Genomic DNA, 25,611 nt, shown 5'->3' on the forward strand with positions numbered 1-25,611 from the left:
CTTCATACAAATTTTCAACAGGAATCTCACAGAACAATTTATATGACTTCTCATATGCTTCTTCTTATGTGGTCTTAACTTAGGGTGGTGAAGTTTGCTCTTCCTTTTGCACCAGCTACAAGAGAGTCTAGCAGAAGAAAAGCATAATTAATTCTATTATTTTTGAGGTTGTTGAAGTAATTAGTTGTGAAATAAGGAAATTTAGACAGTAAAGGCTAGAAAGGATGTATTTTACTACTGCATTCAGGAGTAAGACTCTGACTTACCTAAGCATATGAGCCCATCCGAAGAGTTTCACAGGTTACCAAATGAAATTTTCTTTGTCCTTTCAACAGCAACCCATAATCCATTTCTTAATCTCCTCAAATACCTAAAGTGGTAGATCATTTCTAGGTATGAACTGATGCCATTATCTGTAGTGTGCTAAGAAGTCTCACTACTGCTCTTCATTTGACCAGCCCAGGCGAATATGCTGGAGTGAAACTACCTTCCTTAACTGCTTAAACCTCTAAATCTTTCAAGTCCAAAGTCGTCGCCCTTCCTTTGTTAAAGGAACTTCAACGACAAAGTTAGCTTCCAGTTTGCATTGAGCAGACCCTAATTGGGCTCTATCAGTCGTGTAGCAAACACCATCGATCAGAAATAAAAAAAAAAAAAAAAAAAGCAGAATTTCTAGAATAAAAGGGACAATACTGTTATTGTTGGGTTTTTGTACCAATGTGAGTGGCTGCCAGTTATTTTAAGTATTTCAGAGCTATGAAAACCATAATTTAGGTTTTGGCTACAAGCATAAATAGTGAAAACATTGCTAGATAACCATGTCCGGGCCTAGAGCTTATCAACAAACTACAACTTCTTTCCCCAGCCCTAGGGGTTAAGGCATCTGTGCTCAAGACCAACACTGAAGCAACGCAGTTGAGTAACCTGTGTGGAACCTTGTCGGGGCATCCATCTTCAGCTGGGAGCTGAAGTTCAGGCTCTGATTCTTGATCCTTGTGTCAGCCATACTGCAGGTACGCCTGTACTTGACTGTGTACCTCACTGATCCCAACCCATCAACTTCAAATCCTCACTTGACCTCAAGGCTGCCTCCCTCATGACAAGCTGGACTGCTGTCTGAGCCTGTCTTACTGCCACTACACTTGCTTTGATCACCCTGTTTGGCAACTGAGGGATTGCACCACTGGTCAGTGAGCACACTAACCCACAGCTGCCTTGCTGTCATCCTTAGCTCCCAGCTTGCAGTAATGCAGAGAGCAGTCTCCCTGTCCTGTTGGTCCCTGAAAAACCAGTCAAGACCCACAGTTCCTCTAGAAACGGATTGGAAGACTGAAGAACTTAAGCAATGGAAGAGTTCAGCTGTACTACACAGTATCTTACTTATTTCCACAGAAATCACATCTGCAATGTTATACTTTGCTATCATTTTAATTGTCCAGAACAACAATAAGTACAGTCTCAATTTAAGAGGGCATATAAAAATTGACAGAAAAGCCCTCTCATGGTTCAAACACATGATGTAGATTTAAAATGAAAAACAAAACCCCTGTTCCAACAAATTGCCTGCCAGAATGACTGGTTTCTTCTTTTTTCTCACTTTTCAATTTTTTCTAAAAACAGACATAGCACTGGCTAATTAAACTATCTGTATAAGAAAGAGTACAGCTTTACTCAAAAGACATTTCAGCCACAGATTGTTGCTTAGGTAGCTGTAACTTCTATACAGGACCAAAACTATGATCTCTGTAGGAGACAGAGGAGGAAGAACAAAGCCACGAATGTTCACTGTTACACCAGCTAAGACCACTCTGCTGCATTCAACAATCATAACAAAGAATGTAGAAAGGTTTAGACAAGACCAAGAACAGTTGTGATGTGGCAGATCAAGGGTCACTAGTTTGAAAAGTCATCTCATGAAGAATTAATAAAAAAAAATAAAAATAAATGCGTAAGGTCATTTGAAATTAAGTAAAAAACCTGTCCTGGTGGCTGTTCCTACTTGAAGAAGCCAGTCAAGCCAAAATACTATGCTGGTTACTATACCTCACTCATAGTAGACATGCTAATAACATGACCTTCCAAAACAGACATGGAATCAGAATACCGAATTTTTCAAGCAAGAATGAGATTTGCCTGCCAGCAGTCACCACCAGAACAGGCACTTCAAAGAGAGAGAGCAAGAACATCCAAACCTGTGTCATGGTTTAGCCCCAGCTGGCAACAAAGAACCACGTGGTCACTTGCTTCCTCCCTTTATGGGACAGGGAGGAGACTTGGGGGGGGGAAACTCGTGGGTTGAGATGATAAATCAGTTTAACAGGGCATCAAAGGATGAGAAAATACAACAATAAAAGAATATACTAAACAAGTGATAAACAATGCAAATCACTCACCACTGAGAGAACCAATACCTGGAGTGTTCCCCATCTGGAATTCTGGGGCATACTCCCTGGCCACAACTACCAAGCCATGAATCCCAATCCCCAATCAACAACCCCCTGTTTAACAAACGGTAGTACTGAATATCCCTTTGGCTAGTTCAGGTCCCAGCTGTGTTTCCTACCAGCTTCTCGTGAAAATTAACTCTATCCCAGCCAAACCCAGGACAATCTGGTACTGCGTACCAGCCAAGAAACGTGTGACCTCCACAGCTGTAAAATCTAATTCAAGACAAGTCTAAGCCTTCACCTAATGTTGAGCAGACGTTCAAGAAACCATTTTCACAGATTTATACAATGGCTATGTTTGCTTCCACAGTGCAACACAATTGCAATTCTGCAAGGAATTCTTTAAGCCAGTTCCTGATGATGGATTTGTAAAGCAAATAACAAAGAGAAAAGAAAACAAAAGTCTCATTTCTGCAGGCAAAAGAAAAAAAATCAGAAACAGCACATAACTGTGTGGGAGGAATGCAAGTATGTACCACTGTCATCCTGGATGAACATTTTGTACTAGCAGGTTCTTCTCAAAATTTCAGGTTTTCGGAGACTTATTTTCTAAAGCATGGTCTTTTGAGAAGAGCAAGGTAACAGTACCAAAAGAGAGAAGAATGGTATACAAAGCAAAACCTGAAAAAAAATTCCTCTTTCTTCCAAAGAGACAAAAGTACAATGTATAAAACAGTACCAATTCTGGGAAGAATTCCTTTAGTTGCCACTTGAAGCTTTTAGAAACTTATTTTTTAAAAAGTGAAGGTATAGAAAACAAATGCATAGGAGATGCCAAATAAATGTATACAGTACTAGACAGCACCAGATGCAAAAGGTAGAGGAGAAGGAGCAGACAACTTTGAGCAACTTCAATCCACCTGGTTCTACATTCATTTTCATATGCCCATGAATCTCTGGTCATGCAAGTTTTTCACACCTGGTTGCACAGTTGCATTGAAGTTACATATTCCAAGTAACTCAAGAGGTAAAAAAAAAGTCTATAAGAAAGAAAGATTAATGAGGATAGCAGTACATGCTCTCAAAAAGCCACATTTTTTCTCCTTGGAAAACAGAAACAGAATTACCCTGAGTTGATTAGCAATGTACAATTCTAACATCCAATAGAAGATACCAGGCTATTTAATGCACAGATCAGTATTGCTCCTCAAAATGCACTTTTTAAATATTCTGTTACAATACAAAAGCAGTGTCCTAGAGCAGTCACTGTAAGAAATCATGACATGTCATGCAAAACTTCTTAATGACACTTTGGGATTTCAGCATCAAAAACTGGACAAACTGTATTTTGTGCTTCAGTCACCTGCATTACTGCTCCACGCAGGGAAAACACGATCACCTTTGTGATAAGCACTGAAAAAGGGATACCTCTTGGGCTAAGGCACCAACAGTCATCTGATTATTGATGACCTGTTTCTGCCATTAAATGAGTCCTACCTTTCACTCACGTGCCATTAGAGTGTTTGGTACATTCTCAATAATCAATATCAGGACACTTAAGACACTTAAAAATAGAAGCACAGCAATTAGAGCAAAAAGGTTTTGTCATGGGTTCACTTCCTTTTCCAAAATGAGGGAAATAATGACTAATTGTCCACCCAGATCTATAACCAATGTTAACTACTGTGAAGTAACTTCACCATTCAGATTACTTTCTCACTTTTTCTCCTGGCAGAAATCCAAATCTACTCCTTATAACTGTGCTAAGTCTATATCACTGAACAATTGTTTAATTAAAACACAGGCAGACACAGTAGGTCATCCCGGTATTGATTATTCTTACTCATCTTTCCAAAAGAACATTCATTGTTCAGAGGATGCACTGTCGAACTTCAATGATGAGATGTTTTTACTTTAATCAGACAAGTATAAAGAATCTTTTAGTTACATGCACAGCTAATCTACCAGGTCACTCAAATGAGATGACAGTTCATAAAACACCAAGAGTCAAGTTGTAGTAGCTTTGCCCACTTTTGCTTCTGCCTCCCTCTGTTCTAGACTACCTTTAAACTGCCCTGAGAACACGTAAGCATCTCTCCCTTTTTCTTCTACCAAAATCCACATTAGTATGAATAAATACCTTTTTTTTTATCATTTTTCCTTTAAAATCTTTTGAATTTTCTTTTCAGAACAAAACGTTCACTCAACCAGCTAATAAATGAAAACAATCAACAATTCAACAGAGAAAAACATCTGACAGATATAACTAAATTTGCAATTCTGACCAAGAGATTTTTAGATGGGAGAACAATAATGTATCTGAACTACTCATTCTACACAGACAGAAGTACACAAATATCCAACCAACAAACTTAGACTACAATTCAATCATCCCTCATACAGAATCACACAGAATCCCCATACTTATTACTAGGTCACTTGTATGCTTTCAGACAGGTTGTATAAAGACTGACAACACTCAGTATTTACTACATTTTTTTTTTTAAACTCCATAGAGCAAACAAAAACTTCAAAACAAACTTTAACTAACACAGAAGATGTGTACCAAGGCAGAAGAATTGAGCATTTCACTATACTCTGGAAGAAAGTGTACTTTCAGGAATTTAATTAACGAGAAAAATGTTAATTGTTATGTATGGTACAACAGAATAGATTACTACTACAATAATTCAATGAATGTGTTCAGAATATTTTTTCTAAGACTTGAAGATCTCCATAGATACTAGAACATGATTTTTAGTCTAGTTACAGAACTAAAAGGAAATTAGGAGGAAAAAAAGCAGCATTTTAACAATAAACATTAAAATGAAGACCAGAACTGATGACTAGGTTAAACTGACATTAACCAAATCAAAAGAATTCCAGCATACAAGTAGAGCTATTAATGAGATAAAAAGATAAAAATATGCCTAAGCCATGAATTCAGAAGATAAAGATGCTACACAAGAAATAAGATGACAAAAGAAAATACCATATTAGAGGAGTTGGTTTTATTAAAAGGTAAATGAAACGCAAGATTCTAGAAAAAAATAGCAATGCTGAAGTGACTGCAGTTATGCAATGAACAACCAGTGTTGTAGTAATTTCAGTACAAAGTCTGTCAGTCCTACCAATTCCCCATGCTCCTGATAATAATTCATCCTATTTTCATGTGCAAATACATTCTATATCCCAGTTATACAGGAATTCAAGTGAGATGCATGAAAGCATAAGGCTAAAAAGCGTCTTTTTTACCCTGATCTTCCTAGTAATTCACTTGAGAGCTGAGAATCCAAATAACTAGCCTTAAATTCATCACAGGGCTAAGAATGCAAATGCTATAAAATTTAATACTAAAAACATACTACTCATTTCTCTCTCTTAATCTCTTACCTTCAGCCCATTCTATGGTTAGGATAGTCAAACTATAGGTCTTCATGAGATATTAACTAAAACTTTAATATCAGAAATAATTTCTTACCTAAACACCTTGTGATACTGACCTATGCTATGTGAAAATTCATTTTTATTCAATCACTTTGTTCCAGCCAGTTCATTTCTTCTTTTTGCACGCAAACGCAAGTACACAGACTTCATTTTATAGATAAAAGGAAGGCAAAACCAGACTGCGAGTGCACTGGTACAAGAGAGATTTCAGGTTTTAGTGAAATAGTAGTATAAAATGCTTTAGAGCTCTTAAAACAACACTGCTTTCAGCTTGCATTTGTAGTTCTTTTATGTTATAAGCACTTTCACATAATAATTGTACATACTTGACAATGCATTCTTCATATTCATGCTTCAGTAGCTGCATGGCAGAAATCAATGGGTTTCTGTTTTCCTAGAGGTCACATATATTTGCTTCCTTTCACTCAAACAGTGCTTACGAAAAGCAGCTGCCCATCTCTTTGTTACTGAACAGTCAATTAATCTGCTACAGTTATTACAACAAAGAAATAGTGCAATCTTTTTATTACAAAAAACCCTTCTGTTAGATTCCATACTCACTCAGGTACATGGAAGTATTTAACAACCATCAGATTAAAGCAGGGATAATGAAAACATTGAACTACAATGTTTCCTAGCAAGTATCCCCAACCACAAAAACACGTGAAATTCATAAATACATGGTAAAAAAATTTTCTGATAAGAATTCCAAACACAGTACATGCTCATAATTGCTAATAATTTTTACACATTCTTAATAACCCAAATACCTTCTTTCAGAAAATACAATCCAAAGAGGGGGTTAATAAGATAAATTCCATTTGCTTAAGTATACTTTCTTAATGACGAAGTTCTGGCAAGCAGAGTGGGCCAGGGAAGAGAAAGGGGGAGAAAGGAAAGCATACTGTTCTGATTAAATTGCAAATGCTACACTCGTCTGACTTATATAGTTGTATAATTTTTTTAAAAGCGCTGCCCAATGAGCATGAAAACACATACAAAGCTATGCAGTAACACAGTCAAATTTTACCTTTTGTAAGTAGAGTGGTTAGAAGTGCAAGTTAAGTATCTTTTGTACTGTCAATTGTACATGTTCTAGTACTAGCTGAATTGCCTACAAAGACTATAATATGAAATGTCAATTTCTATGTGTAAATCCCTCATTCTAAATATGTTTAATTTCAGTAGCTAGATTACAATGGCATGCATGAAAACTGTAGTCAACTGCAAACATTTTCTTAGATTGTTGAAAGCAAAAAAACTATTGCAGTTATATTTTCCTTAAAAGAAACACTAGAAATGTTCAGTGTTTTTGATAGGAAAGACAAATATAAAATGTGAGGGAGAATGAGAAAAAAATATGGATAACTGAAGAAATTTCTGAGGTATATACTGAAAACAGAATGGATTAGAGTCAGAGGAACCGACGTTAAGTGATCAAGCAGCAAGTCTGCCTTAATTCATGACTGGAGAAAGAGAAATCCAATTCAGAGTGTGGAAAATAACCAATAGATATCTCTGACGCTTACTCAAATCCTCCCCTTTCCTTGCATGGCTTGTAAATGATGTCCCAAAAGTGAGCACAGATAAGAAATAGCTATATTTGCTAAAACCATCTGTTTTGAAACTTGAAGATCCTGAATCATTACGACATCACAAGAAAGATTTCTGGTTAATTCAACTTCGACTCAAAGGCTGGAGAACTGCTCCTTTTCTCACCCATCACTGCATTATTACATGCACTTCGCTGCCCAACACAGCTTCCCTCACAACTCTAAGCAGGTCCTTCTCTCCCTAGCCACACCTTTAACTATCACTCTTCCCTGCTGAAAACTGCATTTCTGTGTTCTTCCTCTCTTGGACCAGGTCTGGCAATTTGCTGTTATCCTTTGCCATGCCAGCTCAACCTCCTTGTGGTTTCACACTATAATTTAAAAGGAATATACTGAAATTATCTGCACTATTTCCTTGCTTCAGAAACTAACATTTCATATCTCTTAAAATGGTAGGTCCCGAATTCTACCAGACTCTATCTATCTGAAATGCAAATATTCTAGAGGAAACTACTAGTTATCTATTTTGAGAAAATCCCTCTGCTGCTTCTAACAAAGACTTTCAGATCTGCAATCACAGATCCCAATCCCTCCAATACCTCATGTGAAAGCCAAAAAATAGCCATTTTAAAATTCTCTCAGAAGTAGAATCCTGTGCATTTTTGACTCTCTGAAGTCTAAAAAGCATATTTGAAAATAAAACTGTGCCTCAGAAATAATTAACAACTAACGTCAATAGTGATAGATCACTATGTTAGGTACTATGCACACATTTAATAAGAGATAAGCTTTTATCCTAAAAGCTGGCAATTAAGCTTATCAACAGTGACACAAAGACATGAGAAAGAGACAAGATAATAATACATTAATTATTATTAGCATAAAGAAGAGTCATAGCATACCATATGCCTAGTCACTGCAAAGTCCTAGCACAGTCAAGTCTTTTTAAAAAGGCACCTGAAAATGATAATGTAAGTGGCTTTTCAGACTTATGTAGATCTCTCCTTTTTCACTAAAAAGGCAGCAAGGAGGGAGAATGAAGGCCTTTCAGGAAAAACTAGAACAGACAAAAATGTCTAGCAACACTGGCAGGCCAAAGACCAACGAGCTAAACTCAAAATCCAGTTAAACAGACTATTATTTTTTTTTTCTAAGAAGTAGGAGTCTAGAAGGGAGGTTTTCTCCACTCTCAAATGTGTTTATGATTTCAATGAGAAAGAATGTGACTGCGATCTTGCTGGATCCTGTCCACGCTTACTGGAGATTCAAATACTCACCTCATCAGTAAGGAACTCTTTACTCAGACCAAAGTCAGTCAGCACCACGTGGCCATCAGAATCAAGAAGAATGTTCTCAAGTTTTATATCCCGATATATAATCCCCAACTGCGAACAGAATATAAGAAAAAGTAATTCCAAATAAGTGTAACCACATAAAGGAGACATTGCAGAATGCATTTAAACACAAAGCTAGCAAAATTCCCATTATTAAGGTAATCTCACACCTGAAAGTTGCACCTCAACAAGGACAATTTTAAAATGTCTTTGAAGAAATCACTTAAAGCAACTTAAAAATTCTCAGAAATTACACTGCGTATTAATGTCTTAAAACCGAAAGGACATACTATGTCCTTTGAATCTAAAAGTGACTGAACACCTGCTCTTTAGCGCAAAAGTTAGTTTAGCTTTCTTTAAGAATGAAATTGAGTGCTTCCGTAAAATGTTTTAGACCATACATGCATGCTTTGTAATAGTTCCTCTGCAAACTATAACTTTTCATGTCTGCAGTTCTGCCAAAACTTCAGCACTCCGCTGTTTAAATGTACCAAAACAAGAGGAACTGACAACAAGTGCAACCCACTGTTCACGTTGACTACAAATTAGTTTTACTGACATACACTGTTTTCATCAGGATTGCTAAAAATTAACAGTCATTCGTCAATAACTGCACCCTTCACAACAAAGGCAAAAACTTTCAGCCTTCATCTAGTGCACATGAAAAGACACTTCATTGGGAAGTATCTCTAATTATACAACTAATGCCCCAATGCCATATAAAGTCACTTCAGTTTAAAACTAAAATTACTTCTCCTTACTATATTTATATGATACGAAAAGAATACAGTTGTAGTTCCACAAAATCAGTACTAGGATAGAGTAACTTTACCTTGTGGAGATGTTCAAGTGCCAAAACAATTTCCCCAATATAAATTTGCACCTCATTTTCTGAGAATCTCTCTCTGTGTGAAAGATGAGTGAACAATTCTCCTCCATTAATGTAGTCTAAAAAGTAGAACAAAGAACCTTATAATTTCACTTTCTCACAGTTTCATTTTCTTACTGGAATATTAATAAGTACCTTGCAAGTTATTTAATAAAATATTCTGAGATTGGATTTTTTAATTTTATTGTAATCCAGTAATATTTCATCATGTTGTACAATACCCAATATCCTTCTCTGAGTACTGACAGGAAAAACACAACCAACTTTTAAACAAGCAGCAAAGCCATAAAATAAGCCTCAACCAATGATAAATTATAAAGATTATTATTTTTTGCAAAATCAGTCTTTTAGTTATTTAGGAATATGAAAAGAAATTAGTAGAAATGGTATCTGCAAGTAAAATACTTGCACACTCTTATGAAATACTTAAGAAAAACAAGGTAGACTGACATAAAAAAGGCAATTAAAAACGATATTAGGTGACATTATCACCCAAGGCTAATTATAAGTTTTACCCTTCACAAGGCGTCACCTTTGTGATGGTAAAACCACAGGAGGAGATTATTTCCACATACATTCCATCACAGAAGCCTTTTATTCTTTGCAGGCCATGACACAAGAGTTCTCCCGCAGCTGGTGGGAGGAAGGAGTGATCATTACAACAGAGCTCCACTGCAACACAAACACATTTTAGAGATAGAGGTGTTTATGCTAGCAGTGTGAGGCCATTAATGTTCAACCCCATGGCCTTCATATTGTATTTGAGGTCTACACATACAGAGTAGGGAACACCTCACCTCTTACTCAAGATTTTCTTGAATATTGTTTCTATAGGTTCATTGGAATAGTACATAAATCCACAAAAAATGTCCAATTCTGAGTAAGTTAATAACTGAAGGAGAAAGCATATATACAAATTTTAGACATTCTGATCTCTCTCCTCTTTTAGTTCTCCAGTTCTCTGCTTGGGAAGGAATATTAGTGGAATCAAACAATGTGAGGAAGACTATTTATCCAGATCAGTAAGCATATGCTTTCTTCTTCCAAAAAATACTTCAGCATTCTAATTCTGGTGAAAACAAAATAAACAAAAGAATTTTGAAGTATTTCTAATCAGGACTTCTACCTTAGCACAAGATAAGAACTGAATTCACAGGCACTGTTCTAAGGACAGTGAAAGACACAAACCAAAGGTGACACAGGATCAGCAGAACAAGCCTGACTGTATTCAGGTTATAACGCTAACCATAGCCCAATGAAAGAACCAGACTTCAAACTTTTGGTGCTAGATCAAATGCACCAACATCACAGTGGAGAAAAAAATAATATATCAATGACTACAATATAAACTCCATCTGACAGTTCAATCTATTTTTTTAAGTACTAGCAATTTTACCTCACATGACAGGCTTTGTATAGAACTGGTACTCACACAGATAACATACTTCAATCACATCTTATAGACAACCTAAAAGCTGCAATCAACTCCAAACTCAGATTCTGGAAATCTGGCAGAAATGAAGCTGCATGTCTGCACTTGATCCAGACTAAATTCATACAGCTGTGTACTCCGAAACCACGAAGATCTATATTAACTATTGAACTGAGGCTCCAATTCTAAAACCTCAAAGCTGCAATTGCATGCTGCTCGAACACCAAGCTTAGCTAGGTACAAAAACAAAGGCAGAGAAGGCAGAGACTGGTTTCCCTCAAAATTTAGAAGCCTCTAAACACAAATTCCAAAACTACATCAAAGAAGTGATTTACAAACATTTACATAATGAGACAAAAAACTTTCAGCAAATAATTGTTTTGTCAGAGGGGGTGTGAAGCCTAGCTGAATGATAAAGTAGCTCTAGGCCATGTTAGGTAGGCATGCTTGCTGTTAAAAAAAAAATAAATGTTTAAAGAAAAATTTTAAACCCTCTCTAATTATGCCAATTTTCTGCTAAAAAAGAAGGAAGGAGAGACCACTCTGGACCCAACAAACAAACACAAAACCCAAAAAGCTTTTAATTAAATATAAGCTTGAATTTCTTGCTTTAAACATCACCCTTAACATTGTGTTATGGTGGGCACTTTTGCCAATCCTGCAGTATCTGCTGCTGTTATGTTCTTCAGAAGTACCTGGGCTCCCTCCTCTTTGTTCTTATGAGAACATGATATCAAGGTTTCAATTCTGCCTCTATAAAAAAGGTTTTTCTGGCCTTCTAATTATCTTTTTATCTAAATTTCTCCATTACTATGCATTTATTTTTAAGCAACTATATCCACCTCGGGTGAGAGGGGTTTTTTTGTGTTTTGGTTTGCTGATTTTTTTGCCACACTGAAGTTCAAACAGGAAAACCACAAACACACTGTTGAAGATGAACGCTATTTTACTTCCCATAGTCTCTCATGCAATCTCCAAACACACAGTACTTAAAGACCACAGGAAAAAAAAACTATAGAACATTAAGGAGATAAAAGGGTAGACATTTTTTTTACTAACGTAAGACTTAATCCTGAAAGCTACTCACCTAAAATGAGATGAAGCTTTGTATCTGTCTGGAAGGCATAATGTAATGTGACCAAAAACGGTGATTGCCTAATGTGCTCCAACACCTGTCGTTCTGTCCTTGTGTGCTCAGTTGTTTTGGCTTTTTGTACTATTGTTGCTTTCTTCAGTACTTTCATGGCATACAGCTTTCCAGCATCGTGGCCGCTTACTTTCCTTACTAGGAACACTTTTCCATAGGCTTAAAAAAGAAAAAGCAGGAGCAAAAAAAAAAAAACAAAAACAACAAAACACAAAACACAGTCACCTACTGGTACTACAGGTCTGGCAGATATCATTATTGTTTTCAATTACTCATTATTACAGCAAATAGTAACCATTCGGGCTAGAGCACTTCCAGAATACCTTTTTCTTTCAGACTAACCTTTTCTGAGCAAAATTTCAACCAAGTGAGCTTAGTGACTGAACACAGCAAGAGTGGGAAAAACAAGAAGAGTTCCAGTATTTAAAATCATAGAATCCTAGACTGGTTTGGGTTGGAAGGGAATTTAAAGATCATCTAATTGCAACCCTGCTGCAAGGGGCAGAGACACCTCCCACTAGGTTAGGCTACCCAATTTTAATCAATTTTAAAAGCTGATGATTTCTTCCTTTGTAGTAATCTAAAACCCCATACCTAGAATTTAGCAAGAGTTTGGAGTGAGATGCTATTTTTTTGTCCCTCAGAAACACTCTGCTCATAGTTGCCAATTAACTTATATGCTTCATTACTGGCTTCATAGCACTGAAGTTCCAAAAAACCCATAAAAAGCCATTTGTTCTTCATATCAGTATTTATTGCACAGGAACTTTATGGAGCCCCTTTAACTGGATTTTAAATGAGAATAAACTAGAGAAATTATCTCAAAAAGAAAGATTCCTGAACAAACAGTAAAAGAAACAGTCATCAGGATCAAGAGGTAGTCTTTCCAGAGTCTTAAGTTCTTGAAGTTTCTAGGTGTTCTGTTTATATATTTGGTTAAAAATACACTCCATACTGGACTAGTAAGCAGCAAATGGGGACACCGTTTTTTCATCTGTGTTTTTTTGGGGGTGCAACGTTTGTTTTAAATGAGTTCCTGGGAACTGTACACAAGTACCTTTGATATCTCTACGAGGCAAACTTGTAGAAAGAGTAAAATTTAGAATCGGTAAGGTACACAAACAGGACACAGAGAATGAGTGTCACTCAGAATTAATCAGGAGGAAGAAACAATAATATGATTGACTTATTTTGATTTCCAAGGTACTTAGCAAGTTCACTTACAAAAACGTCTTAAAAAAACCTAATCAATCATGGGTGCAGGAAGGGGTTCTCTTATGAATGAAAAATTACATTAGCAGATAAAACCCCAACATGTTAAAAATGAATATTCCACTTCAGTGAAAGGTCATGAAAATAACTCAGCCTGCTTGATTCATTCATATATGAACAGTGAGGAAGCTGATTTTCTTGGTTCTGATTTTGACCCACTGCAAAAGAAATCAAGGCTGACTGCTGAAAACCGTCTCACTGCAACAAAATATTAAGTAGTTTCAAAACAAAGTGGCAGATAAAACTCCAAATAGTAAATGAGTAATCCATGTGAAGTATAATAAAAATTAATTGTGCATAGTATTATACTTGAGGAAAAAAACCCAAACCAGCCTGGAGTTACCACAGACAACCCTATGAGAAAATGCCAGTAATCAAAAAATCAAAAAAGCAATGGGATGTTAGAACTGAAAGATAAATACTGAAGGAGGAAGGAAAAAAGAAGACATAAATGCACAGTCCCCCAAACTTTCAATGGCAAACCAGAAAACCCTTACGCTGTGGTATAAAATCTTTGTGTGTCCATATCTTGAGTGAAGCATAATATTTCAGCCTCTCCTCTCTCCTGTTCCCAGCTCCCCTCCCACCCATCAGAATAAAAAAATAAAGTATAGGAGAACATTAAAAAAAATACAGAAAAATATAAAGAGTTCTTCTAATTATGAAGGGAACTAAACATATTTTGACTTTCTATTCAGCTTGAAAAAGCACAGTACTTAAGAAGATGCTAAAAAGTTAAAAACGAAGAGTTGTATGGAAGTAAATAAAGAACAAAGTTTCATTATTTCTAGAAATAAAATAACTAGTGCAACAAACAAAGTAATTAGGTATCAAGATCAAGAACTGCCCAAAACCCACCAACAAATATGCAGTTAAGCTGTGGAACTACTGTCACATTTTGCTGCAGATGTCAAAAATGTAGATGAGTTCAAAAATAGTATATAAATCCTTGAGGGACAGGAAAGTATATCAAAGTGTTGCTAAACATGGAAGATAACCTCTGGCTCACACAGACCTAAAACTTCAGGCTGCTACAAGTTCACTAAGGAAACAATCATCGTATGCCTCTCCGTGCTCTTCTAGGGTCACCTTAAGCCATCATAAGACAGAAAACTAAACAAGCTGGGTGTTTTGTCCAACTCCTACAATTACCTTCACGTTACTTTCTCAAAGACAATGTCCCAGTATCTCAAAACTGTAAATATATCAGTAAATATACCACCCTTGTGAGAGACACTCAAATGCAGCTGGTCTTTAAAAATGCTACAGCATATACTGCTACCAATAAGTAACTACACGTTACTCCAGATTTTTCCCGTTTTTTCCAGACAAGGTTTTTTTTCCTACAACCAAGTTCTGCTTCATTCCATATACAAAATAATACTGCTCATATAAAGAACAATTCTTTTTAAGAAGCTCTTCACCTGACTCATCTCACCTTCAGGAATCATGCTTGCCTTCTTTACAGAACCCATTATTCACAGCAAGAGCTTTCATAAAATAAGTTATCACAACACATCTGTCAGGAATGGCAAACAGAATCAGAATATGATAGTGTAAACGTATTCTTCTATATTGGAAGACAAACGTGAGATACCCAGGACAACCTTTTTCAAGATGTTCAATACTATATTGTATTCCCTGACTTTAATTGTAGTTATGAGATCTCAACTATATCTAAGTTGGAATCAATAGTCACCAGCTGTTCATCAAGGAACAGATAAAACACAGGTGTAAAAAGATCACTTTACTAAACAGGCATGGGCTATAAATCATGTCATGATGCAGAGACAAGAGTGCTGAATCAAGGTTGTACAGACCATAATATTGGGACCTCAGTAATACCATTACGCACATGAGCAATTTTAATATTATTCACCCATTTTCCCTATACTGGATGTTTAAATACTTTTACTGTCCAAAACACATATTCCTACTACCGAGAGCATTGGTAGTAAGAAAACTGCTTCTGAAAGTAGTACTTGCACCTTTTTAAGGAGTCACTTTTCAAAAAAATGTAGATAACACTTCTGCATTCTACTAACATGCAACAAAAACAGTGCAGAGAACGCCCTTAGCTTTCATTTCTCCACTGCTTAAGGGAGCAGCCCTAGTTTTCACCAATTTTCAGCTGCAGCTTGTCACTGAACTTCCTTATACCTCTCTGAGAAGCCCAATCCCGAGCGTTAAACAGAAGTTTCCTTAGGTTCCCAGGAAGCAGTAGTTTCATCAGAAATTTTGGAGAACACAAAGATAATCTAAATTAAAATAAACAAAAGCCCTCAGATTTTAACACTTGCCTACCTGTATTTCCACTAACACATTGTAAAAATACACAAAAATGCATCTTCAGTGGCAGAGTGGTAGCAGTACATTAACAGCACCTACCACAGCTTTACACACAACACAGGAGAAAATTATTAGGTAAGTGTAAAAGCTGTAAGGAAATCTCTAGAAACTATACTAATGTTATTGTAAAAGGATTTTCAACATAGAGCTTTATCACAGTACAAACCGTTTCTTCAGAAATGTGAAAAGGACTTGACAGAATGATGAGGATTCTCAGCAGTTTTTATGAGAATAAATCTTAACTGGCACTATTTTAATCAAATGACTCATGATATATTCCACACCAGAATCTCTGACTATCACGAGAAATCTACTTAAAAGATAACACTGCAAAAGCAATTCATTTGAGTGGCAGCAAGAAGGAACATAAGCTAATTGCAATACCCTTACCTGATGACCTTATTTCAGAAAAGCTTTTTTAATTCCTCAAAGAGCCACATTTTTATGTTTATTCTCATAAAATCTGATGCACAGCTCAACTACTTTCAAAGCAGAAATATTTAGCCAATAATATATCCCCCATAAAGAAACACACACAGAGTCCACCAAATATCTACTCCTGAAATTAAAATATTTTAAAATGATGGAAAAACTAAAGGACTACGTAATACACTCTACATATATACATATACACAAAACATATATGTGCACAAACTGTGTCAGACTGAACTGCAGTTTATTAAGAGAAATAAAAAAAATTTAAAGAAAAAAGCAATTATTAGTTGCAGATTTGACATGAATGACAGGCTTGTAAGATGAATAAGAGTTTTTAAACCATCAATCATATACCAAATTTTCACTTCAATTTGTGAGTCAGAAAAATACAGTTGGTGGTTAAAACTTTACTTTCACTACTGCCTTTTTCATGAATACATATTCACAGTAATACATGTCATGGTAAGTAACAATTCAGCCAGTCATTAGAATATTCTAATACAATTACAAACTTGCTGAAAGACAATTAGAACATGTAAAGAATAAAGAAACCAGAGAATACTCTATAAATACACACATTAAGCCATTCTATCATGGCAGATCATTCTTAGGCGGGAAAAGGCAAAAAATCCTTACTGTTTATAGCATAGGTTTGTGCAGATTTCTAAATCCATCAAAACTTGACATTTGTACACAGATAGCTTCAAAGCAATGTTTTCAAGGTGTTAAACATAAGCTACACCTCATTCTTAAATGTACTTTTTTTACTGTCAGTGTAAGAATAATCATGAGACAACAGGAAAGGGGTCAGACAGTACAAAGCATTTAATGGCCCTAATAAATTTCACTGTATTCTTGCATGACATATGCCTAATGACCTCTTCCCTCTACACTTTTTGTTGTTAAATTAGATGGAACGTTCCTAAAAAAATTGGAGGCAGAACTCTCAACTGCGCAAATACCTGCCTATATGAATTAAAAGTTCAGATCTAGCAAAGTCAGAATAGGCCTCTAGCAGCTAGAAATGGGGGGGGGTGGAAGTCAAAGATCAAATAACAGCATTCTGAACAAGCATTTCCCAACTTTATTGTCTACCACCACACTGTCACAAGATGTGGCATTCTCCAACATCTTTTCTTAAATACCAGATAGGTGAGCAATCTTTAGTGGACTTTTTTCAACATTATTATTTCCCCAAGAAACAAGTTCCCTGTCCCATTAAATGAGTGAGAGATGATAAATAAGAAAGAGCAGAAAGTGACAGGACAGGGCAAGCTTCATCTTAAAATGCACTTCTACCAGCATTTTGCTTTTGTGTTTTTTCACCTTTAGCTTTTTTAAAAAAGTAAATGGTACAGTATATAGGTATGGTAAGCAATACACACCTAACTTTTCTTTTTTTTAAAAGGAAATTAAGTTTTAAGAAAGCAGCAGTAGGACAACTCTACCACTGGATAAGCATGCATTCATTTTTAAAACTATTGCAAAAAATAAGGTAAATTATTTTCTTCAAAAGTTCTTCAAAGGCACTGCATACTGCTGAAGACAGAACATTTAACCAATAGCTACCTGGATCACCATCTTGCTTCCTTCTTTCCTTCTTAAAGGTAGGATTGCATTTGCTATTCTCTCCAGTTACACAGAACCACCTGACATTAGCAAAGATTCTTACTGGGACTACCGATCTTCGGTTTTACGTCCAGATGTCTTCAGAATTTGCTGAGAGATGAATGGGACGTGTTTATCCAAGTTTCAGGTTCTTAAGACTGCTCCTCTTTTCAGTCTGCTCTTCGCACAGAAAAGTAATCTTACATTTCCAAACTCTGTCTCCCATTAGCTGTCCCACCTTCCACTCAGTATTCATCACAGCTGTCCTCAGCAGAAACTGAAGCAAAATAGTAACTGGAATTTGGAATTACTTTTAGATGGTCCCTAATTTTGCCTCACTCTCCCGAGGACAGTAACCCCGCTTCAGTATTTCTCCTGCTTTTATGAGAACAATATTTTATATTTTCTTCAGTAAGCTTTGAAAGATCTAACTTAATTTCACAGTCTTAACTTTATGAGAATTCTTTCTGACCTGTTAAATGGAACTTCTATTAGACCTTCTTGTATAACAAGATTTTTGAGCTGATTGTTTTAAATCTGGCATTCATCCTAACTATTTACTTCCCTTCATATGAATATATCCTTCAGATTCTAAGTATCTTCCACACATAAGGAGAATATCCTTCCATATAAGCACTTAATTCCAAAAGATGGCATATAAAACATTTTCTTTTGTATATGGCACAATATATTTCTAATTCTTTTTTGTCTTCATTAGTGGACTGTAGTTCAAGCAGTAGAGGCCGGATTATGAGGGTATATGCTCAGGAATCACTTGTCTCTTACTAAGCACACCAGAAAGACTGGATGAAAGTGGCATTTATTAATATCAGAAGCAACAGTTATGTAGGAAAAAAAAAAAAAGGAGTAATCTATGTGTAGAAAAATGTATGACCCAGAATGCACTCTACATGAACTTTTTTTTTTAATTTATAAACACATTTACAAAGAACTAAGCAAATCAGACTCTCGTGGGCATGCATAAACCCCCAAAACAGCCACATTCTTCTTATTGTTCCTTCTTGGCTTTGGGACAGCAGTTAGATTACTTTGCTGTAAAGTAACCTGGTTCTATAGAATAGACATTAGTTTTCCATGTCACAGAAAAATAAAAAACCTTTAACAAATAGGAGGGAACAGTTGGAAACATTAATCTAGCAGACAGGAAATCTGAAAATTCCAAATTAGCAAGGCTACACAGGAACAGCAGGAAAAAAAGAACATAAAAACAAGAGTGGAATTTTACAAAGTTTATACTGAATAGAACACTGGCAAGTCTGAGAAGCCAAGCAAGCAGTAACTTACTCCTAGAACAACAAGTACAAGCTTTAGTAGCAGTGCCATTCTGTAACGTATTTTGTTCTACTGATGTGAAGTGTTACTGATTTCTTCAATGGGGAAATTTATTCTGTTAATAACTCCTTAATGGAAAGGATCCAACTCAGGTTTTAAAAGGCTACTAACTCAGACTTTTGCTTCCTTGTGTTTTCCTGTGAAACTTGGGTCAAAATAGGAAGATGTATACTATGATAGTCCCTTAACACTAAAAAGCAAACTATAACAAGCATACTTCCAATTAAGAGAGCATGTACAGGAACAAACCAGATGTAAAGGAAATGCAAATTAAAGAAAATAAATATGAAATTATGTAAAGCCATAGCATGGAGAAAACATCACAAAAACAAATCACTACCACAAGATAAACATTAGGAGAGAAGGATGCTATTTCTAATAGTCTCAATTGTTTTTTTCATCTTTTTAAATACAAAATTTAAATAAACCTTCACTTGTTACCCAAGAAAAAACACCACCAAGTCTATACGAAACTACCACAATTATATACTTAAGCAAGGTATCATTTAATTTAACATATCTTTAGTACTTTCTTTAGTTATTCTAGTTGCTTCATAGTAGTCTAAAATACTGTAATCAGTTAAAATAGCATCTACAGTCATTACTTAATATGGCTTCAATATATTCTGCTTTGCATTACTGTAGATCGTTAAAGTATTAGATAGTTTGAAATCACTTCTCATGCTGCGTAACTCCACAGTGAAGACTTTTAGAACAGCATCACAGCTCTTATTTAGTATCAGCTATATTACAGTAATATCAGTAACACCAAAAAGCTAACACCAGGATAGGGCTTTCACTGCCAGAGTAAAGCTAGCACTTGCCTAAAAATACACAGCAACACATAAACAGAAGCCATCAGATACATTCTTCCTTATTTTTCTTTAAATTCCTCCCCCAAAAAGCAACAGTATCCCTTTTGCCTCTGAGAATTAATCTAATCATCTAAGTTGGGTCTAAGATCACCCCAACTTCCAGGCCCATCTTCCACTTTGTAGAATTTACTAGTGTAACAGAACAGAGAAGTTCTCTAAATCATAAAAAAACACAACACCAAAAAATGCATGGTTTTCTTACCCTCATAATCTGGGGGCAAGTCACACCCCCACACCCACCCTTTCCCATCCCTCTTGAAAATACTTGAAATATTTCAGATTTCTGAAATAATGAAATTATCAGTTTTTTTCTGGCTTGAATGTAAAAGGCATCTAATAAGCACTTGCAACTTAGCCAGGAGGCAGTTACTGCTTGGAGGGTTATTGTTAAAAATTTAGCTTCACCATAATTAGATTGCCAACTATACATAGATAAAAATTAGATACACATTGAAGAAAATATCCTCCTTTCTTGTTCTGTAGATTTTATTCCATTCGAATAAGATAATTCAGACTCATCAATACAGAAGTCATGCAAATATCTTCTGAAGTTTTCTCATTTTTTGGGGGAAAGCAAGCCCAAGTGCAACTGAACTGCAGAAAAGTAGTTTTGTACAAGAAAGTAGAAATTCTAAGTGAGAACTTACTCTCGCACAGTATCATTTAAGAGAAATCTGCAATAAGAGCCTGCTATTCCAAATAATTCCATCTTATATTATTGTGATTATAAACAGTTTACTTTCTCCTCCTCATTCCCCCTAATAAATATATATTCTAACCCAAAGAACTGAGAAATCAGAGTAGTCATACTCACCCCAATCTCAATTCAAGTATGAGAACAAAAAGTTGCAGGCCTTAACAGAACCCCACAACTCATGACAGAACACACTTAACATCTTGTAGCAAAGTTTGCATGCAAACAGGTGGTTAGTCTTATGAAGTTTTTGAAAAATAACCTCCCTGCTATGGAAGTTGTGGGAGAAAAAAAAGCAAGGTACATCGTACAGCAAAACCATACCATCAATGAGACAGTTAAATAAACTCAATGTATAGCCCCAGATTTTTCACATGCAGCACATACTGCAAGGTATATGGCACTGAAGTGGTTTTCCATACATCAGATGGAGCACTTGCACAAAATTTCTTGTTACTGGCATAGTTTTTAGGAAGTCCAGAACTACCAAGTTTTTACAAAGGGGTTTGTATGTTATTAAACTAACATTATCCAGGTCAATTTGTACAAGTTCTGTGGTTCTGTAACAGCAGGCCCAACACTCAAAAACTTATTTCACATTACAACATTTCAGGATCACTGTAGCCAAATGGCCAGTATTTTGCTTCGGTTTCTGCTCTATGCCAAGGACAGAAACTCTTCTGACGATAATTAAAAATACACTGAAAGCAAAGATGGTGTTTAGAGCTCCATCAAAATTTTGCTGGATGATATTTATAGAAGAAATGCCTTAACACTGGTATATCCTATTGCCAAATAATGCTCCTTCAGAAACCTCTAGCAAAAATGAGGGAATCTATTATTGCAAACCCCAGAACGCTTCTCAAGCTGGGAAATGAAACATCCTCAGCAAGAACATGTAGGAAGGTTACAGAATCTCTACTACTGAAGGCTTTTTCAGTAATGATGCAGGTATAACTGACTGCCTTGGGCCAAGCAATTATAGGACCTCTTCAAATCCATTCCAATCCTGTTTGCAGCAATTCTACGTCACTGCAAACATTGACAATTCATAGATGGTCACTTCCCACTCCATTCTGATCAGGCAATTTGCATTTAATGCCATTCAGTTGTTGGCAAGTAGCAACCTCCAACATACCTGGTGCACTAGTCTTATCTATGACATGCCCAAGACTGAACAAGCCTTCTTGACTGCCCTGACAGTCTAGACTTCTGAAGCAAGAACACCTCAGCCTATGACTGAAATTATATATTAAAAAAACATAACTAGCATTTGCTTGATAAAAAAAAAATCACTATGCTTCCTACAAATGCCATTCCAGAACACTAAAGGTGTACTTGCAGGAACCTTTTATTCAGTTCTTAAGTTGTCTGAAGTAAGGCAGAAGATGTTTCTGGAGCAACACGACTACTACAGCAGGACTGAAAACAGACAGGCATGCTTCTTAAGCTTTTTATCCTTCACACATAAAAACACCATTGAATGTAGCCATTGAATGCCAGCCCATTGAAGTAGCTTTTTCTGAAGGGGGTCACTCAAAAATTACCCTGTTAACCTGAGGGAATAGGATAGCTTTGCATTATTGCCTAAGGGCTACCTGCTATGACTAAGAGTATCCCAGGCCAAGAGAAATTTGGCTTAATCTGTTCATGAAAAGAAGGCATAGAAGGTGGCAATGAATGACAGCCAACCGTTTAAGGCAGCCAAAGGTGTATTGTGGAAATAGTGCCTAATGATAGCAGGAGGAGGCCAAGCTACTACTAAACTGAACTTGAAGACTGATACTTATGAAACCACCAAAACTTACTCTGTATTCCAAATGCAACAATTATAATATTGAGGTCATCTCAGACGAATGGCAGTGGTAAGCAAAAATGAAAGTTCAGGTATAGGACTGCGTTTCCTATGCACACACACACACATCCAACTAAAAATCCGACCACTGTTTCCATCAACAGGAGAGACATCCTCATATAAATGTATGATCATAAGTAATTTCATTTGTCAACCACACATAGACCAACACTGACCACTTCAGAATGGCATACTTGCTTCTAGCTTTGAATATGCAACTTATATCTATGAATATTAAAAGTTTCCTTGCCTCTACCACCAACTAGTGAAATTTAATAGCAAGGCTTGAATTGTTAAGCCTCTTAAATTTAAATATTAAAAAAATTCCTTCAGAAACAGAAAAATATACTCTCAAGTGATCCAATTTTCCACATTTGTAAGAAAAAAAAAAGTAAACAAAATCACACTATGCAATAAAAAAGTGATATATCTTCCTAAAGAATGTTCCAATTACCAAAAACTCAGCTGGAAAACAAAACTATGCTTAAAAGTAATTCTTCCAGTAGTCAGCTTAGAAAAATAGTGCATCTTACCGCCTGTTCCAAGAACTTTCAGGAGTTCGAAGTTTTCAATGCCAACTTTCTCTGTGTGGCCTGTCAAATTTGCTGAAGGAAAAAGAAAAATCCATGTCAGACGCGTACACTGAAACATCATTCTGATATATTACTACAGCTTCAGTAAAAGCAACTTAGCAGATGAATGAAATAAGCAGCACTAAAAGGACATTCTACTTGCATAGTGCATTCTTTTAACTTGAAAAGCAAGGAAGAGCAATTTTCTTGCTGCTGTCAGAGCTCCCAGAGGTATAAAAATTGCAGACTATAAACTGAAATCCACCCAGCTTGTATATACCATCTTTCATCCTATCGATGGGCACTTCTGAAAAGAGTTCAGTTCCACCTTGTATGTAACCTCTAATCACATAGTTAACGACAGCAATCAGGTCATCCCTTAGCCCTAGCACCCCGGACACTTTCATGTTCTTGAAGTAAATGGTATTAGGGATAACATAAACAGAGCTCCAATAACTATTCATGTATTTAAAATAAGTTTACTAAACCTATAAAGTCTTTCCACTACTATCTAGTGGGGAAGTCCTCAAGCCTACATAACCAAAAAGCCTAGAAAAATCTAATCTGCTACAAAGTTATTTCATTTATGGGTGAGGCTGGAAGGAGGGTGTTCCACACTTATAGAAGTCTATACCACTAAGTATTTTTTTTGCGTAACAGACCTTTTTCTAAGCAGGGAAGTGAAGAGCCCTATTTTAAAAAGGAATTGTGGGTGGTTGGTTTGTTGTTGGTTTGTTTGGGTTTTTTTTTTCTTTTATAATCTGCTAAAAGAAAGCCTCAAGCCATTCCCATTTTTTCCATCTTTCATTTCTGTCATAACATTATCCTTCCATTTGCATCAATATGACTCCAAGCCATTCAGCAAAGCTGCTTATTGAAATGATCCAGCTTAAAAGCAGTAAGGAAAAACAGTAACTTAAGTGTGATTTTTCTTAACCAAGTTCAGTTCCCTGAGCCACTTTAATGAGCAGCTGCATAAACAGTGTTACTAACAGAATTACAGACACAGCATAAAGCAGCAGAAGCTGGCATAGCCACTAAAAGAATGCCTTGCCTCTCCGAGAAACTTCAAGCCAAAACGTATATATAAAGGCTAGCAAAAAAACCAACAGTAGTGGCTTAGGAAACAGCCACAGAATTCATGTGCAAAGATCTCTTATCCAAGAGAGGACAGCTCTTTGATAGGAGATGCTGAAGTTAACTTACTCTGTTCAACAGAACATTAGGGTTTGCTATTTCTAAGACACTTTACCAAGACAGTGTGCTTTCTGAATTAATTATCAAAATGTACTGTTAATCTCCATTCACAAAGCTGCAGTAACAACAGCACAAAACAAGGGGAAAAATTAAGCTTCAGAAAGACATCACTCTGCAAAGGAAACAAGTATAAAAAATCCAAAAAGTAAATAATTTTTTAAAAAAGAAAATTACTTAGTCCAACAATCCTAGGAATGCGTACACATACAAAAAAATTCACCTAGTTGGGATAGGGTAACATTAGTGCTCTCATGCAAGGCACTTATGAAATCTCATCTTAAATATAATTTTCAATTCTTATCATTCACCTTCATGAGGGATTAATCAAACTCTGAATCAAAGTGCAGACACATCACTTCCAATTACTGGGAGATCAGAAAGTCTAAAAGAGCCTTCAGGATTTTTTCTTGTATAAACAGAAGTACACGACTGCTTTAGCAAATCTGAGGGAATCTACAAGCTATGCTAATGCTACATGTTAAAAAAACCCTCAAAACACAGCACTGTGAAATTAAAGAAATACTGCTTTTGTGATCTGTTCCATTTTAATAGCATGTACTACGTAAGACAGTACCACAATTATTAATAAATCAATGAGGTAATATGTACCACATGAGTTGAACTGAAGCTTGCTGTCCTATTTTTCCTGCAAACAGAATAAATACCGTTGCAGTGCAACATCACAGTCATTCATGAGGTCAGCAGTAAGGAAGATGCAGTCTCGTGCCAAGAAAAGAATAGCAGCAGGTAAGGCAAATATAGACTTAGTGTCCATATAATTACACTACATCATACCACAGTCAGAAAGCAGTCTGTCTTGAAGCAACTTAATATTACACATTACTCTTCCTAACAAGTACTGAGAATGGTACTTCGTGTTTAGTTTCAAAGCAGCGTCTTTCCTGCCAGAGACAGCAGGAGTCAGGAACTATTCTAAAGAGATCAGGACCAGAACACAAACAGTTTCAATGAAGTAGTGGATGTCACTGAAGAGATTCTGGACACACTTCTCTGGACACTAGATACTTTAAGTGCTGCACTCAGAGTGGAAAGAAATTTTTCACTGAGAAATCCACTGATTTGGTGTGGTTACATGAGGTTACACAGTAAAAAGCTGAGGAATACATAGTGTACTTTTTCAGTGTAAGCCAT

At 36.1% G+C, this 25,611-nt stretch overlaps 1 protein-coding gene across 1 annotated transcript in view; it reads right to left on the reverse strand.

The window, feature by feature from the left end:
• Window positions 1–25,611, reverse strand: part of RPS6KA5 (ribosomal protein S6 kinase A5) — an 81,966-nt gene that overhangs the window by 46,424 nt on the left and 9,931 nt on the right. Inside the window, 4 exon segments of the mRNA XM_054069102.1 lie at window positions 8,665–8,772; window positions 9,554–9,669; window positions 12,130–12,348; window positions 23,164–23,235. Coding sequence (XP_053925077.1) covers window positions 8,665–8,772; window positions 9,554–9,669; window positions 12,130–12,348; window positions 23,164–23,235 — 515 coding nt within the window.

The sequence above is a fragment of the Cuculus canorus genome, chromosome 5 (assembly GCF_017976375.1).
Source record: "Cuculus canorus isolate bCucCan1 chromosome 5, bCucCan1.pri, whole genome shotgun sequence".
Taxonomy (NCBI): domain Eukaryota; kingdom Metazoa; phylum Chordata; class Aves; order Cuculiformes; family Cuculidae; genus Cuculus; species Cuculus canorus.